The sequence below is a fragment of the Grammomys surdaster genome, unplaced genomic scaffold (assembly GCF_004785775.1).
Source record: "Grammomys surdaster isolate TR1022 unplaced genomic scaffold, NIH_TR_1.0 125504, whole genome shotgun sequence".
Classification (NCBI taxonomy): domain Eukaryota; kingdom Metazoa; phylum Chordata; class Mammalia; order Rodentia; family Muridae; genus Grammomys; species Grammomys surdaster.
The window spans coordinates 209,347-225,366 of record NW_021620360.1 but is presented as its reverse complement, the minus strand read 5'-3'; the positions used below and the strand labels follow the sequence as shown (position 1 = coordinate 225,366).

At 45.8% G+C, this 16,020-nt stretch overlaps 2 protein-coding genes across 8 annotated transcripts in view; one reads left to right on the top strand and one right to left on the bottom strand.

Moving 5' to 3' along the window:
* Positions 1-973, top strand: part of LOC114638137 (H-2 class II histocompatibility antigen, A beta chain-like) — a 9,574-nt gene extending 8,601 nt beyond the window's left edge. For 3 of the 4 annotated variants that reach the window (XM_028786520.1, XM_028786517.1, XM_028786521.1), the window contains one exon: positions 644-973. The gene's annotated coding sequence lies outside the window, so the exon portion shown is untranslated. Of the gene's footprint in view, positions 1-208 lie in introns of all 4 variants that reach the window. The other variant, XM_028786519.1, reaches the window with a different exon arrangement.
* A 371-nt stretch (positions 974-1,344) lies between these two features.
* On the bottom strand, positions 1,345-13,945 carry LOC114638138 (H-2 class II histocompatibility antigen, A-B alpha chain-like). Of its 4 annotated transcripts, none has more exons than XM_028786524.1 (5): positions 13,821-13,945; positions 10,480-10,728; positions 9,775-10,056; positions 9,329-9,503; positions 1,345-2,453 (listed from the first exon to the last, which is right to left on the bottom strand). In XM_028786524.1, the coding sequence occupies exons 1-4, from the start codon at positions 13,903-13,905 to the stop codon at positions 9,349-9,351; spliced, it is 771 nt and encodes a 256-aa protein (XP_028642357.1). In that variant the 5' UTR covers positions 13,906-13,945; the 3' UTR covers positions 1,345-2,453; positions 9,329-9,348. The 4 variants fall into 4 exon arrangements, with proteins under 4 accessions (XP_028642357.1, XP_028642356.1, XP_028642355.1 ...); XM_028786523.1 differs by lacking the exon at positions 1,345-2,453 and adding an exon at positions 6,970-9,166; XM_028786525.1 differs by lacking the exon at positions 1,345-2,453 and adding an exon at positions 7,653-7,702.
* Positions 13,946-16,020: the final 2,075 nt, after the last annotated feature.

Sequence of the window (16,020 nt, the reverse complement as noted above, 5' to 3'; positions counted from 1 at the left end):
GCAGGGGTGAGGGTGTGGGAGAAGGGTGGTGCAGGGGTGAGGGTGTGAGGGAAGGGTGGTGCAGGGGTGAGGGTGGGAGGGAAGATGTGAGGCAGCTGTGTCTGGCACAGTCCTGGTTCACAGTCTGTCTGTGCTGTGGGGTTGAGAGGGTCACAGTTGATGTCACAGCCAGTGTCCTTAGGAAGCTCCCGGGCTTCGTCCCCAGCAGGACTTTACCACCATCACTTGAGTGGTGTCTTGAGTGGACCCTGAGCCATGGGTGTAGACACCAAGATGTTGCCTGCTCTGTGCCCCACATGGAGACTGTGACCGTGGACAGTGACAGTGTCAGGGAGAGGCTGACAGTCCTGCAGAGTACACGGATCCCTCCAACCTACCCAAAGATCGGATCCTCCATATTCCCTGGGAGGGTGGTGGCTTCTCTTCCCCTTCCCACACGTTTGTGTCTTGTGAGGCTCTGTGTCCCCCCTCCCCCCTTTAGCTGCTTTCTCCTTTGCACAGGCAATGGGGAGGTGGCATGGCCGGGACACCAGCTGTCTGTGTCTAGAGAGTTAGATTGAGATTCAGAAGATTCAGGCATCTCCAGGGAACTCCAGTGACTGATCCCTCTCTTCCTTCTGTGACTCATCTCTCTCTCCCACAGGACTTCTACAGTGACTCAGAGCGTTTTGAATGAGTTGACTGTCTCACACTGTAAGGCCTGCAGGTGCCTGCTCCAAATTCCATGTGTATCAGCCTGCCGCTCTTGGATTCAGAGTCTAGCATGGTGCCAGTGTACCCAGCTCAGCTCTTGTGATCCCCAAGGTCCCAAGTCTTTGTTGGCAGCTCTGCCCTGGACTGATTCCAGAGACACCATCCATTTACTGTAACACTCCAGGCTTTCTGCCTCCGCTGTCCCACACAGGGTGCTAAAGAGATGTATTGAAACCATTCACCTCATTTTCATAATTAAACATTCTCTGAGTTATTTGTATCCTGAATTTCTGTAACTGAGTGGGGTGGGTGGGGTCATGTGGGACTAAGTAACCAGGTTAAACTGTAGCTGGAAGTAGCAGTTTTTACTACAAAGGTGACCAGGGGCACCTTGGGCTTCATGTCAGGGCGGGCAGAGGAGGCAGGCGCCAGCTGTCACATCCTCATGGCCAGGACATTTGCTGTTCAGTGCGCTGTTCTCACCCCAGCCTCCTTCAGGCTGGCGAGGACAGGGAAAGTAAACATGGCAGTACAGTTGGGCATGAACACTGTGACCTCTCCACAGTGTATCCCGTGTGTCCTGTGAGGTACAGTGACTGACTGAGGCTCACCTTCACTTTTGAAGAATTACAGTCTTTCAAACAAAAGCACTTTTAGTGTTGGCAAATGATAAAACTCCAATTTAATCTTTTGTTGATGTTGTAAAGAAGCTGGGGTTGGTTTCAGAGGTGACTAGACACATAACTGATGAGACAGTCACCTCCCTCAGCTGTCCCTCTATCAACCCTGTCTCCCTTCATTGCATTTCCTGTGTGTGCACACACCCTGTGCTGTACTCACCCCATCTTTGTCTGATTCCCTGCCCTGAGCCTTTTCTCTGCGTTTTCCTCTGTCTACTCCTCTGTCATTTTTTTCTCCTCTATAAAGTTTCTTTTGCATCTGTTTTCTGTATCTCTCCTGTTACCTCAAATTTTATCACTATGTGTATTTCTGACACTGTTCTATGTCCACCAATGTTTAGACAATTTTGTGGGAAATCCTTCTTGACCAGACCTGGGTAGCAGATACAATGCTGGAAAACATTATCATGTACATGGATACAAACAGCTGCCCCTGTGGTCATCCCTGTTACCAGGGAAATGAATTTTTAGAGCCTTGGCATGGCATAGTTACATCAGCCCCATGGAGCCCCTGGGTGTATGTTGATGGTCAGTTTGGAGATACATCTCTAGGCGTATCTGTGAAGACTTTCTAGATTCAACTGAGGTGGGAAAACTCACCCTAAATGGGCTGAGGTCATAAATGGGAAAAACCAAAGTAAAAGCAAGAGGGGCTTGGACATTCACCTCTCTCTGCTTCCTGATGGTGGACTGCTGTAACCTTCCATCCTGCTACAGACCTTCCCTGTCACAACAAGCTGTACCTCCTTAATGCAGTCAATTGTATCTGATAAATTTCTAACCATGTAAAAACACAGACTGCCCTGTAGTTTTAGGCTTCTATTACTTTCTATGCTACTAAATGTGCTATCATAGGGTAAGTAAGCCATTCCCAAGCTTCTATTGGTGTTAAACAAGCTAGGGAACACTTGTGCATTGTACATCACCAGCATCGGTTTTGGGAATACCGATAGGATCCCCCATCTCGGCTCTGCTAACCCTGATGTCACTGTCACCATCATCATTGCGAGCCTCAGGAGGGTCTTCATGGCGAACCTTCCGCACCAGGCGCTCAGGCACCTACACTGGATCCTGTTGGTCCTGAGGAAAAACACAAACAGATCCTCATGCCCATGTCAGCACGGGATCAGGCCCTCACCAGGAGCCTGTCAGGATATCCCTCCATTTCACCATGCCTTTAGATGGACCATGTAAGTCCTGATGTCTGTCCGCTGCCGAGCGGCCATGAACATCCAAATTTTAAAAATTAAGGGTAAATAGAGCTAATGATATTCTTTCTTTAGGGGTCCGGCCTTGGCCTATTCCCCCATTTTGTTTTTGTAGACACTCTTTTAAGGTGTGGTGGGCACGCTCCACGACGTCTTGTCTTTGAGGATTATACGGTAGTCTATGGGAGACCTGTACCTCTATCTGTTTGTAGAAACTAATGAAAGTTTGGGCCGTATAGGCTGGTCCATTGTCGGTTTTAAGCTGGTGTGGTTTTCCCCATGCAGCCCAGGCTTCCAAGCAATGTGTGACAACATTGTGAGCCTTTTCTCCACTCAGAGGTGTAACATGTATGACACCTGAACAGGTGTCAACTGACACATGTACATATTTTAAAGTTCCAAATTCAGAGATATGTGTAACATCTATCTGTCAAAGTTTAAGAGGCAACAAGCCTCTAGGGTTGACTCCAATGTTAGGAGGATGATGATGGATAATACATTGAGGGCAGTCCAAAACCACTTGTTGAGCGTCCGCTCTAGACAAGTGGAATTTTTGTTGTAGGGTTTTTGACTTGACATGAAAGGTTTGGTGAAACTGTCGAGCCTGTTCCAGAGCTGTACTTAGGAAAACACACTCCACTCTGGTCCATCGGTCCACAGTATCATTACCCTTACTCAATGGGCCTGGCAGACCTGTGTGTGCTCTGATGTGTTGAATGTGAAAGGTCTGTCTCCTTTGCCAAATCAACTGCTGAAGGTCATGCAGCAAATGAAAAACCTTACTGCTAGATTTTATAGCGCCCGCAGCTTCTAAGTTCTTAACAACATTTACTTCATAGGCAGAGTCTGAAATCAAATTAAATGCAAATGTGCAATTCTTAAGCACTTCCACAACTATTTCCAATTCTACAATCTGAGGGGATCCTGGTGAAAACTGACACAGCACCGGTTCTTGTTTTTCCACCATATAGGCTCCACAGCCTGTTTTTGAACCATCTGTAAACACATTGGGAGCACCCTTTATGGGGCCCATTGAAGTTACTTTTGGAAAAATCACGGGATGCTCCCTAAAAAAGGACAACAACGGGTGCTGGGGATAGTGATTATCGAATTGACCTGAAAAACTGCATTGCAAAATAGCCCAATCATCAATAGTACCGCATAAGATCTTAAGCTGATGACTAGAATAGGGTACTATGATAGAAGTAGGGGAGACCCCAAAAATCGCACACACTGTTGTATGCCATTCAGGGCAAGTGTTGCAAAGGCCGTTGGATAATGCTCCACTGATTTAGCAGGTGAAATTTTAGGATATATCCATAACAATGGCCCTTCCTGCCACAATAATCCTGTAGGTTGATAGGCAGTGGCAAAGATGCATAAAAGAGTAGGCTGATGGTCTTGCCATCGTTGTAGAAAGGCACTCTGAAGTCTCTCCTCAACCTTTTGTAAAGCTACTCTAGCCTCTGCTGTCAATTGCTTAGGGGAATCAAGTGTTGAATCACCTATCAAAATATTATATAGGGGCTTTAATTCATAATTTGGCAACTTTAAATAGCTTTTTATCCAATTAATATCCTCTAATAACTTTTGAAAATCATTTAAGGTCTTCAAATTATCTTTCCTCAACTCAATATTTTGAGGAGAAATACTTACAGGTCCAATACATGCTCTTAGGTAATTGATAATGCTCTCTTTTTGAACCTTTTCAGGGGCGATAAACAATCCTCTCCTCTCCAGTAACTTAATCAGTTCTCCGTAGGCTAGATCTAAAACTTGCTCACTTTTAGCTGCTAGCAAGATATCATCTACATAGTGAACACATCTCAAAGCTGGAAACTTTCTTCTCAGAGGGTCGATGGCCTCACCTACATAGAGTTGACACATAGTAGGGCTATTTGCCATGCCCTGAGGCAAGACCAACCATTCAAATCTCTGATCAGGTTCTTTATGATTACATGATGGAATGGTGAATACAAACATTTCACTATCCTTGGCACACAAGGGGATGGAGAAAAAACAGTCCTTAATATCTATTACTATTATAGGCCAGGAGGCTGGCAAAGATGATAAAAGCAGCAACCCTCGCTGTACTGGGCCCATGATCTGCATTTGTTGATTAATAGCACACAGTTCATGCAGCAACCTCCATTTCCCTGATTTCTTTCTGATAACAAAAATAGGTGTATTCCAGGGAGAAACAGATGGTCTTACATGCTTTAAGGATATCTGTTCAGCCACCAACTCTTTGGCAGCGCATAGCTTTTCAGAGGAAAGTGGCCACTGAGGAACCCACACTGGTTCCTCCATCTTCCATGTTATGGGAATGCCTTCTTCAGCGGCCCCTAGGAAAAACCCAGGCCCTGTCTCTTTTGTCTCTGTTGAGCAGATATAGGATTCCTATGCCCTTGCAGACACTTCCCTATTCCAAAGCCTGGAGCATAACCCATATCTTGCATCATGCGCTGGGCAGAAACAGAATATTCATTGCTTAACTTAAACCCCATGTCTTTTACACTTTGGGCAGAGGCCTGGTTGCTTAGGGCGTTGGCCACTTCTTCCTTTGCCATAATCTCTAGTTCTTTTCTCTGGATACTGTCTTTTCAGGTGTCCTAACTTTCCACACTTGAAGCATGCCCCTGAATTATTCTCTTTCTTCTGTGTCAGCTTCATCACTGCAGCTGCTAACCCTGTGTTGGTCAGGGGTCCCCCGAGCTCTCTACACACCTTCATCTATGTTTCAAGGCCTTTGTTCTTATAAAGTGTAATTGTGGCTCTACACTCCTTTGTACATTGTTCATAGACTAGCTGTTTAATGAGTGGCATGGCTGTATCGGGATCACCAAAAATCCTCCCTGCGGCTTCCTCAAAGTCTGAGAAGGGCTCCATGGGGCCCTGCAAGATCTTGGTCAGATTGTCACTTACTTCCCCTTTGTTTGGCAACAACTTTCACGCTCTTGTAGATATCTGATTAATCTGCTCATAGACCTGGACCAGGTAGCCCGTCTGTTGATTGGCAAATCTGCCCTGTCCGAGCAACATATCCCTGTCCCAGGCCGGAGTAACATTTCTCTGGTTAGCGGCTGCTTGTTCAGTTGCATTCTCAATCAAGAATGCCTTCCAGTCTAAATATTGTCCTGGACTCAAACAGGCACGGGCTAGTCCACTCCAATCGCTAGGTGTCATACAGTGTCTGCTAAGAGCTTCTACTTGGGCCAGGGTGAAAGATGCAATAATCCCTTATGTTCGGACCGACTCCGCAAGAGATTTTACTACTTTAAAATCAAGTGGTTCTTAATACCTGTTTCCCTGCGGGTCTTGGTAAACAGGGTAGGCAAACTGTAACTCAGTTCTGACCTGGGGCCATATCCCTGGACAAAATGATCTCCCTGCATGGGAGGGTGGAGCAGGCTGAGTAGGCAGAGTAGCCTGTGCAGCTTCAAGATAAGATGGAGGAACTGAGGGTGTCTTAATGGTAGCCTCCGATCCGCCGCTTGCTGCCAACGGGGGTTTCTCCTTCTCTTTTTTCTTTTCCCTCTTCCTCACAGTTGTCCTCTCTAGCTGTTCTATTAGGGCATGTAACTCTCCTTCTGAGTCCGTGGACTCTGAGTCCTCAAGACTAGGGTACAACGGCTCCCTTTTCTTACCTCTCTTCTCACTTGGAGCCCTCTCTGATCTCTGTTCCTGCAACATTTCTAAGGCTGTTTGTTCCTCTTCGACTACCTTACAGCATTTCTGATCTTCCTAACAGCTTCTCACTAACTTCCAGATAGGTCTCACCCCTTTTTGCAAAGTTCCCTGTTCCTGAGCAAAGTCTAGGTCTCTGCCGAGCTTGTCCCAGCAGGATACTGTAAGATTTCCTGATACCGTGAACCACGGAGCCACGGTATCACACTCATTTAAAAATCTTAACAGAGTTGAGCTTTTTTATCTTTAAACTCCTTGACAAAAGCAGCTCTTGAAGAGCCAAAAAAATTGGGTGTGACTGAGAAGCGCCCATAACTAAATTCCACCCCAAAAGTATACTTTCGAGATGCCGTGCCTTTCACTTTTGGTTCACTACACCGCAAACTTGTCCGCTCTCTCTTTGTCTACAGAGAAGAGCAAAATGGCCACGCTCCGTGGACTTTATTGTCCCAACTCACCTCGGGAACTTACTCTTGTCCCACTTACCCGGGAACTTTCTCTTGTCCCACTTACCTGGGAACTTTATTGTTCCTACCCGGAAACTTTATCGCCTCTTTTACCGAGGGCCTTCCTATGTCCTAACGTAACCTGAGAACTTACTGGTGTACCACCCTGACTGCTTGAAGTTCTGAGCTTTGGCTTCCCCGTACGGGCCACCACTTGTCTCGCCCACACTCGACCAGCAAGGATGACGCCGCACATGAGCTCTTCTCTAAGCAGTTTATTCAAGAACCTTGAACAATCTTCTGACCCCGGGGGAAGCGCCTCCCAGGCTTAAGTACTCTAGGAACAGCCTACCCCAGCAAGCCACATGGCAAAAGCAGATAGGTCCACATACACAGAAGCAAGCCAGACCACCAGCCACAGCCAAATAAGGACTTGTTTACTCCTAAGAGCACTCGCCATCGGGATGGCGGAAGGCGGAGACCGGCGCCATCTTAAGGGCGCGGCACTATTCAGATCTCCACATGGGGGGTGTTTTGTTGAGAATTAGACATGTGTCCTTCTGGAAGCTGCCTAGAAAAGGGCATGCGATGTTTCACTAGAGCAGATGCTTGAGAGAACACGTGATGTTTGGAAAGGATATAAATATAATCCAACAGACAGTGGATGATGCTGTGTGTCATTGGTTTGGTTTTCCACTCTCTGCTGGTCTCTGTTGGGCTTTGCTGATCCTGATGACATTGTGTGGCATTGGTTAGCTTTGCCTTCTTCACTGATAGTCATTTGTTGTGACTTAGTAGAGAAAAAAGCATCAAAGAATTTCTCATGATATTCTGGTGGCTTCTTGCTGCCTGAGGTTTCTTTTGGATTGAACTGCCATTGCTGATTTGTGTGATATCCTGACTATGAAGATTGGATTTGCTCCAAAGAACTATTTTTAAGCAGGTCCACATCCTCCTTTGCTCTATTAACCTTTCTTTTCCACTGCCTCTGGTGGTGGAGGGATAGAAGGGAGGTTAAGGCATGTAAGAACCTCTATTAAAGTAGGTTTTGAAAAATCTAAGTCTACAGATATTCATTTCCTTTCTTGCTTTAAGGATTTTTATCATCTTGTTGTGAGGACCAAGGGCATGTGCCTTGTCACCATCACAAACTTAAAGCTTTCTCTACCACATATTATTTTAATAATTATCTGTATATTTTATCATAATCTAAAATATAGCCATAGCCGTGTACCACATGGCAAAGTTTTGGTTAGTGAAGGGCTACATATCCAGCTGTGGACCTATAGGATCCTGTCATCTCAGCTCTGAGAATGAACTCTGTTACTACAGGAGTTAGTTCTCTTGCTGCTGTGACAGACACAGAACGAGGAGCATCTTATGGAGGGAGGGTAAGGGAGGAAGAGAAAAGGATTTACTTTGGCCCACAGTTTGAGGGAACACAGTCCATGATGCTGGGGTAGGCAAGGGGAACATGAGGTGTTTGGTTACATTGCATCTACAGTCAGGATGCAGATAAAGGTGAGGGCTAGCTTACTTTTTCTTTGTCCCAGCCCACAAGATGCTGCTGCCTATATTCAGGTGGGCTTTTGCCACTTCACATATTTGTCTCTGGAAGTTACCTCAGAGACACACCAAGAGGTTTGATGAGTCCATATGTTTTGAGAACAATTTTGAGTTTAGGATAACATTTCTTAAAACTTTTATTCACTTTTGAGATTCAAAGTTCTTTTCATTAGAGCTTTCTTAAAATAAGTGTAGTTCTTTTTTCCTTTTCTTTTCTGTCTCTAATTTTTTAGACAGGACCTTTCTCTATAGCTCCAGCTTGCCTTGGGCAGACCAGGTTGGCCTTAAACTTGTGAGAACTCTCCTGTTTTGTCTCTGGAGTGCTGGAATTACTCATGTGCACCCTGTGCCTTGGTGTTTTATCACAACAAGTATACATTGAGGCAGATTTTATACCATACCTCCCTGAACCTGACTGTAGACAGAAGAGAGTGGTCAGGGCTGGGAACAAAATGAAGAGAGAATGTTCAACCTCAGTTAAGTTACCCAAGCATTCTGGACTGTATTTGGTCGTTCCTGTGACACTGAAGACTAGATTACATGAGCCTGGCTCCAGTAAGCTCCAAAATGAAAGACAGGAAAAGCAAAACCAAACAAAAACCAGTAGACAACATATAACAGGAGATTTGTTGGTTTTGTGGAGCTATTAATCAGGGGTTCTGAGAGAGTCTACAGTACATACAATTTGGAAGATGCCAGAAAACAAAACTCACATCAGGGGAGAATTCCAAGATATGTGAGCTGTGACCAGGGACAGACTTAGGGCCAAGGGAAAAGACAGATGGAGGACACTTGGGGAAGACAAAGATGATGATGTATTGGGCTGGAAGACACACTGCTCTGGGTCACCCAGTACACCACTTCCTCCCTGGAGAGGGCCACATGCCTGCCACAAAACAGACAGGAGACAGATGGGTTCCAGAGGCTCCTGAGCTGTGATAATGTCACAGCACAGTTCTCCAGCCATGTCCCAACCACATTTTCATGTCTTCCCTTCCCTTGCTTCCCCTGTGTGTTAGCTTCATCTCCCACAAACGCAGACCCTTACCTTCCTTTCCAGGGTGTGACTTATAAGGGCCCTGGGTGTCTGGATGTGCCACCTAATCGCAGGCCTTTCATGAGTAAGATGGTGCCCACCACGATGCCCACGAGGCCCACAGACAACCCCAGGGCACAGACCACAGTCTCTGTCAGCTCTGACATGGGGGCTGGAACTTCAGGTTCTGAGAAAGACAAGTTTTGAAGTCAAAAGACAGCATATTCATGTATGTGTATGATAGGGCCAGGGTGAAGGGGAAAGTTAATCTACATAGACTTTGTGGGCTGGGCTTATGGAAGACCTTGAAATCTAGCCTTAGAAACACTTTAAAATTGGAAAATTGTCTTAAACTTGTGATGACTCTCCTGCTGTGTCTCTGGAGAGCCAGAAGACATGCTGTTCTAGAGATGACAATGAACTAGAAAGTGTCAGAGGTGGGCAGAGCTCATACACACCCCAGTGTTTCAGAACCGGCTGGTCCAGGCCCCACTGTTCCACCTTGCAGTCATAAACTTCATCGTCAGAAGGGATGAAGCTGAGGTAGGACATCTTGTGGAAGGAATGGTCGGGGTTGGTGAGGAAACTGGTCTCATAAACGCCTTCTGTGACTGACTTGCTTTTTCTCAACCATGTGATGTTGATCACAGGAGGGAAGATGTTGTCCACAAAGCAGATGAGGGTGTTGGGCTGACCCAGCAGCACAGGGGACTTGGGGAACACGGTCACCTCAGGAGCCTCTGCAAAGGAGATGGTCAGGATGTTAGAGGCTGACGGGAGCGTCTCTCCCTGAAGCTCTGCACTGTCTGGTGAGGGAGCCCTCCTGACAAGACTCACACACAAAGAGCCTGATCGTCCCTTCTGCATGGAGCTAATGTGCACTGAATCCACTTTCTCCCTGTATCCTCTCTCTAGGGTGTGAGGTAGGATGTCTCTCAGTGCTTTTTCTAAAGATTCAAGGAGTGTATTATGGGAACAGTGAGTGATATGTTACAGGAAATGTGTGATTTTTTTTTTTTTAAGAAAAGAGAGGTTGAGTATCCAACCATGAGATCTGGGTGCTCCTTGGCAAAGAGAGGATTTTATAGAACCATTTATACATGGATCATATCCAACCACCAACCCCAGGGAGGGGAGGGTGGAGAAGGGTGGTTTGCACTTACTGTTGGTAGCTGGAGCTGAATTTGACCTCTTAATCAGGATGTCCAAGTTGTGTTTTAATATAGCTATGTTTTGCAGTGCATGTTGAGGATCAAAGCTTCTCACTTGTCCAAACTCAGGAATCCTCCAGACAGTCTCTTTCTTATCCAAGTCCACATAGAACAACTCATCACCATCAAATTCAAATGTGAACTGGCCACTGGGTCCATAAGACTGATAGACAATTATACCGTAGTTGCCTACGTGGTCGGCTGATGAAGTTAGGTGGACAGTGGAAAAATGCAAAACAGGAAGAAAAAAGAATGTTATTAAACAAACTGATAGAAAATGCTTTAAAAAATACCACGAACTTCATTTTTGTGGTTTATTTCCACCATGTGCTCCTCCCTCCTGCTCTTGGTGTGGGTTACAATCCAGTCTTTCCCTCTGTGACATGTGGAACATCACAGTGGAATGTCATGGGTTTGATTTCTGCCATCCTGACTGCCTCGTCTAGTGTCTGGTACACAGATATCTCAAGCCAAGTAGCTTACAGCTGAATAGAGGGAGAAAGCTTTCTTTTCAAAGATTCAGTCGGTGTATTTCCTTCCCTTATTCAGTTTTGTATCTCATTGATCTTCTATCAGTTAATAATATATTACATTTTACTTTCCTTCACAAAAAGAGCATTTTTCATACAACGAATTTTCTTCCGTTTTAACACAGGAAAAGTATATAGAATCTTCTATAAGAGAACAGTGACATCATGACAAAGTATGTGGGAACTGTTCTGTCTGAAGTTCCTGCATTAACTGGAGATCCAGAGGACAGTCTTCTGATTTCTTCTGGAGTAAAAGAAACAGAGACTTTATTGGATTCTGTGCTTCTGTTAACCCTCACCTCTTATGTATTTCTAAATCTTCACCGATGTTCACTTGTACATTCACTGTGAAGTAAAGCATTTTCCTCTGACAGTGAGCATGTGTGAGCTGCCGAGGAGAATGGCCGCCAGTGTGGACAGGTGAACCCAAAGGACGCCAAGTAGACATCATCATCAAGTAAACATCAGCAAGGCATGGATCTACTATTTACTTTTTTTTTATAAATCTTTTCTTCCTTCTTCATTTATTGACTTCTAGCAAGTGTCAGATGTAGTGCTGTTCAAGGGATAACTGGGCAGCCAGGCCTGGCCTCCGCAGTCACCAGGCTTGATGAATGTGAGGTCAGTTGACAGAATGCATGTGAGGTGCTGTGAGGGGCTGTGGGTAAGTTACAGTCAGTTCTGCACAGCGACTGTCAATCAAAACTAACTACCCCATCCTCTCATGGTCCTGGTGATGGCAGGGGTCTCTGTTTCTCACAGAAATGAAGGTTGTTGTTGCTGTTGTCATTTTTCTGTTTGCAGAAACCCTCCTCTACTCTGAAGGTTTCTGCTGAGTTTTACTTAATAGGCTTCCAACTGCACTATGACCCGCCCCCCAACCCCCTTTGTCTGTCTGTCTATACATGTTTGACTGCTCCTCTGGTCCTTCCCTTCCCAGTGCGGCCATCTTGGTTGTTATTATCAGCCGATAACACACCACACCTCTCCCTCAAAGCTCCTTTATCCATTATTAATAAACCTTCTCGACGTCTTTTCCAACTGTGGATGTATACAGCGTTCACTTCAGCGGGTGCTTGTCCTGGGCCTCAGGTGCTGCTGAGGACTCTGCACTGCCCCCTGCTGGTACAGTGTTGGCCTCAGCTGAATCCATTCCACACAGGCCTTTCTGCTTCCTGACCTTGATCTGTTTCCCTCGATAATCTACCAACACCCTCGGGGCAGGCAGCAGGTTTATATGCTTCAGCACCGACTTGTTGATTGAGCAAATGCTTGACAAAGTGAGTATTGAGTGATGACTGTTAGTTTTGAGGCCCACGGAGACTTTGGGAATGATGGACAGGTGTCAGACCCATGTGAAAGTCAGGGTCAGTGATGACCTGGGCTGTGCTTCGACCTGTGTGCCCCATGCATTTAGCTTTGGAGCCTTCCTTGATGAAAATGTTAAAAGTCATATTCTATATATAAGAAAATATAATATAGGCTAAATTAAAGTCAAAGCATTTTCTTAGACTTGAAACTTGTGGGTTTTCTTCTAAATTAAAAAGAAGTGAGAATCTTTTCACATAGCCCTTCAGTTCTGTGGTTCCTCAGAACCTTGCCCACTGTGCCTGCTCACACTGGATTGGGGCACCCTAGTGTGACACTGAAGAAATTGGAGACAGAGAAACCACCGCTCCCTGGAGAAGCAGGTGAGACTTCCACCTCCCAACAAAGCTGGAAAGAGAGCAGCCATGTTGCACAAGGACACTCAACCCCTTTCACTTCCTGTTTTAAACACTTGACTTTTCAACTGCTGTTTTACACAGCTTCTTTTCATGTCTGTAACACAGCGTGGAGTTAAGGAGGAATCTGAGAGAGGATGAGGAATGTCGGCAGAGTGTGGAGGGAGGTGGGCAACCCAGGCAGAGGGCCACAGGCTGCTGTAGCGAGTGCTTGCCTGGGGTGTTGTCATAGAACTTCAGGGGGTATAAGTGGTCTGTAAAACAGGCAGCTCACATTCCTTACTTTGTTATAAAAATACTCAATTGTATCTATAATGGAAACAAAGAAGAAAAGTGGCATTTATAGGAATTCACTAATGAATGGATACTTTTCTGAGACATGATCTCACTATGGGCTCAGGCTATCCTTGAACTCATGATCCTCCTGCTTCAGCACCTAAGCACGCAGTTACTAGCACACAGTGCAAGGCCCACCCAGCTTTGTTTTCACTATTTTTAAAAGCACACCTACATATTTACTTAACTTGTCACTTGTGAGGTGACACATGAGGAAATCCAAAGTCATTAAGACTGTCTGGTAAAATGATGATCTTCTGACTTCCCACCAGAGCCAGCCCCTGGCTTGAAAAGGGTGTGTGTAAACCCCATAGGGGAGCATTGTCTGTATATTTGTGTACATGATTCACAGAAATGTTTTCCTTAGAATACACTACAGGTACAAAGGCTTCAGAGACTCACAGAAATTTTAGAGTAATGCTAGTTACTAAAAACAGATTTTAAGTAATGATAATCATTCATTCGTGGAAACACCCCCAAGTTCTGAGACAAGCCCGCCTGTCACAGAGCCCTCCATCCTTCCCTCACTGGGTCCACTGGTAGAACTATGGCTTGGTGGATCATGAGCTGTGCTCACCAACCAGAGTCTCAAGAAGAAGAGATCACACACTTGTTAGATTGCTTAATATTGACAATTTGTATGTCCCTCTTCTGTGGATTTCCCATTGCCCGGCTCCAGGAGTCCCTCAGCTGCAAAACTCACCCACAATGTTGTCTTCACCTCCACAGCGGCTGAGCACGGTGGTCAGGGCGAGGACCCCCAGAATCAGAGCTCTGCTGAGTGGCATCCTGTCCTCTGGGTGATCTCTGCAGCTGCATTCCTGAGTCTTCAAGAGATTGTGAGGATCCAGCCAAGGAGATCACACACCCAAACCAAACTCGCCTGACCCAATCAGAAAATTCCTTTGTGATGACGTCACTGTTGCCAGCTGCAGACTTTGTATTCAGAGGCCTGGAAGAGGATAGAGAACTCCTTGGACCTGCTGCAGGCTCTGATCAGAGAGGACTGAGGGAATGCCTGGGAAGATGGGGGTTCCGAGTCAGACTCTGTCTTGTGCTTATGTGCGCACATGGCAAGAGAGGAGGGGATTTCTGAAAAGTTTCATGGACAGATGAACTCAGCCACAATAATACTGTTCTTCATATCTGTCTGGGCTGCACTGTCCAGAAAGTCTCTCCTGAATTTATTCCCTTCCTGGTGCTTCTCCAACCTCGACACCCAACTACTTTCTCGGGCTTTCATGCATCAGGAGTTAACTGTTTTTTTCTTTATTTCTTACCATAAGTGTGTACAGAATACTCCAAATTGTGAGTGGATCCACCTCTCCAAAGTGTCCCAAAGACAGTGGCCAGTCAATTTATTTGCTCTTTCTGTTTGTATGAGCCCAGGTGTAGAGGCTCCTTGCTCTGGGAAGAACACCTGATGTTTTCAGTAGGAATGCAGGACCTGTGGGTACCTTCAGGACTTCCCAGTGTCTTATCCAGGTTTCTTTTCTTTTGAGTAATATTTGTTCTCTGTGTGTTGATGCTGCCTGACCATGTTTAAAGGGTGTTTAGGGACACTGAACACACAAGAAAGTTCTGGCTAGCTCAATTATTCTTAATATAGTTTTTAATGTGAGAACATTCAGTGAAATGTTGAAGGGAATTTTTGTAACTTAGAAAAGTATCTTTCTTCCCCAAACTACTGGATTTTACACATTTTTTTTTGTTCTCTTCTGTGACTATTTCAGATGAGTGTGTGAGTCTGAGGATTAAGTCTTGGCAACGATTGTGGGTTCTATTGACTTTTCTGCACTCTGTGGAGGCTACAAGCTTCTAGACATTTGGGACCAGCTCCTTTGTCCTGAGATGAGTGTGCAAGCCTTTGTCCTTCACAGAGGTGGAGACTGTGAGGGGTGGGATGGGACACCCCAGCACCTGCCTGGACACAATGAAGTAGGTGCTGGCTCTGGCTTTAGCCTCACTGAGGGCTTGCCTCCTTCTAGGCAAATGTATTAAGGTAATCACAGAGTGTGTCTACTTCTACCCACTTGTTGGTGGAATAAGGGAAAATTCCCTTTAAATAATGTAGTGACTGTATTTGAAGGTCTAACTTATAGTCCCTTGTTATGAAACCAAATACCCCTGTGTCTGTGGAGGTATTTTGTGGGTGTGATTAATTCTATCACCAGATGATGTTAAGTAGAGAGATGATCCTGGACAATCAGGCTGAGTTGGCCACAGCTGGGAGCCTTAAGAGCAAGCCGAGGCTTGTCTGAGGAAGGGGAGTCACTGTGTCCTCTGCCTGGACTGAGTTCCCATCTGCCCCTGGGGCTGTGGCCATGCCAGTTCACCCCATGGTTGCACAAGCAGAACCAGCACTTCTCTCTGTACATCTTCCCACCGGCTTCATGTCCTTAGTCCCGATGGGTTGTAAGGAGGAGGCCCAGTAACTCCAGCTAGTGAGTTCCCTCTTTTCTTTCTCTATCTTTGCCTGGGGGATGCTCACACACATTTATTATATGTTGTTTGAGTTCCTGCAGAGACTGACACTGCTCACCCTGACAGGACCCAGACAATATACTTATGAGACAATTCTGCCCAGGTCTAGCTTGGGGAAGCAGTGAGTTTACTGGAATTATGGACAGGATCATGGGATAGGAGTTACATACAGGCACATGGTGACCCAGAGGCAGCCACACACACACAATGCCCACCCCCACCTGACAATGACTCACAAAAGCTGCATCCGTGAAGTTCCCTGTACAACCTGCAGCTCTGTGGGAGAGCGTGGTGTGGAGAAGCTGTGGTCAGTTCTTACAGCAGACCTCTACTCAGTAATAGAAAGGAAAAGCTACAGACAGAAATCAAAGCAGAGGTGAGGGGCGGAGAGCCGGCTCAGCAGAGAAGAGCACTGGCTG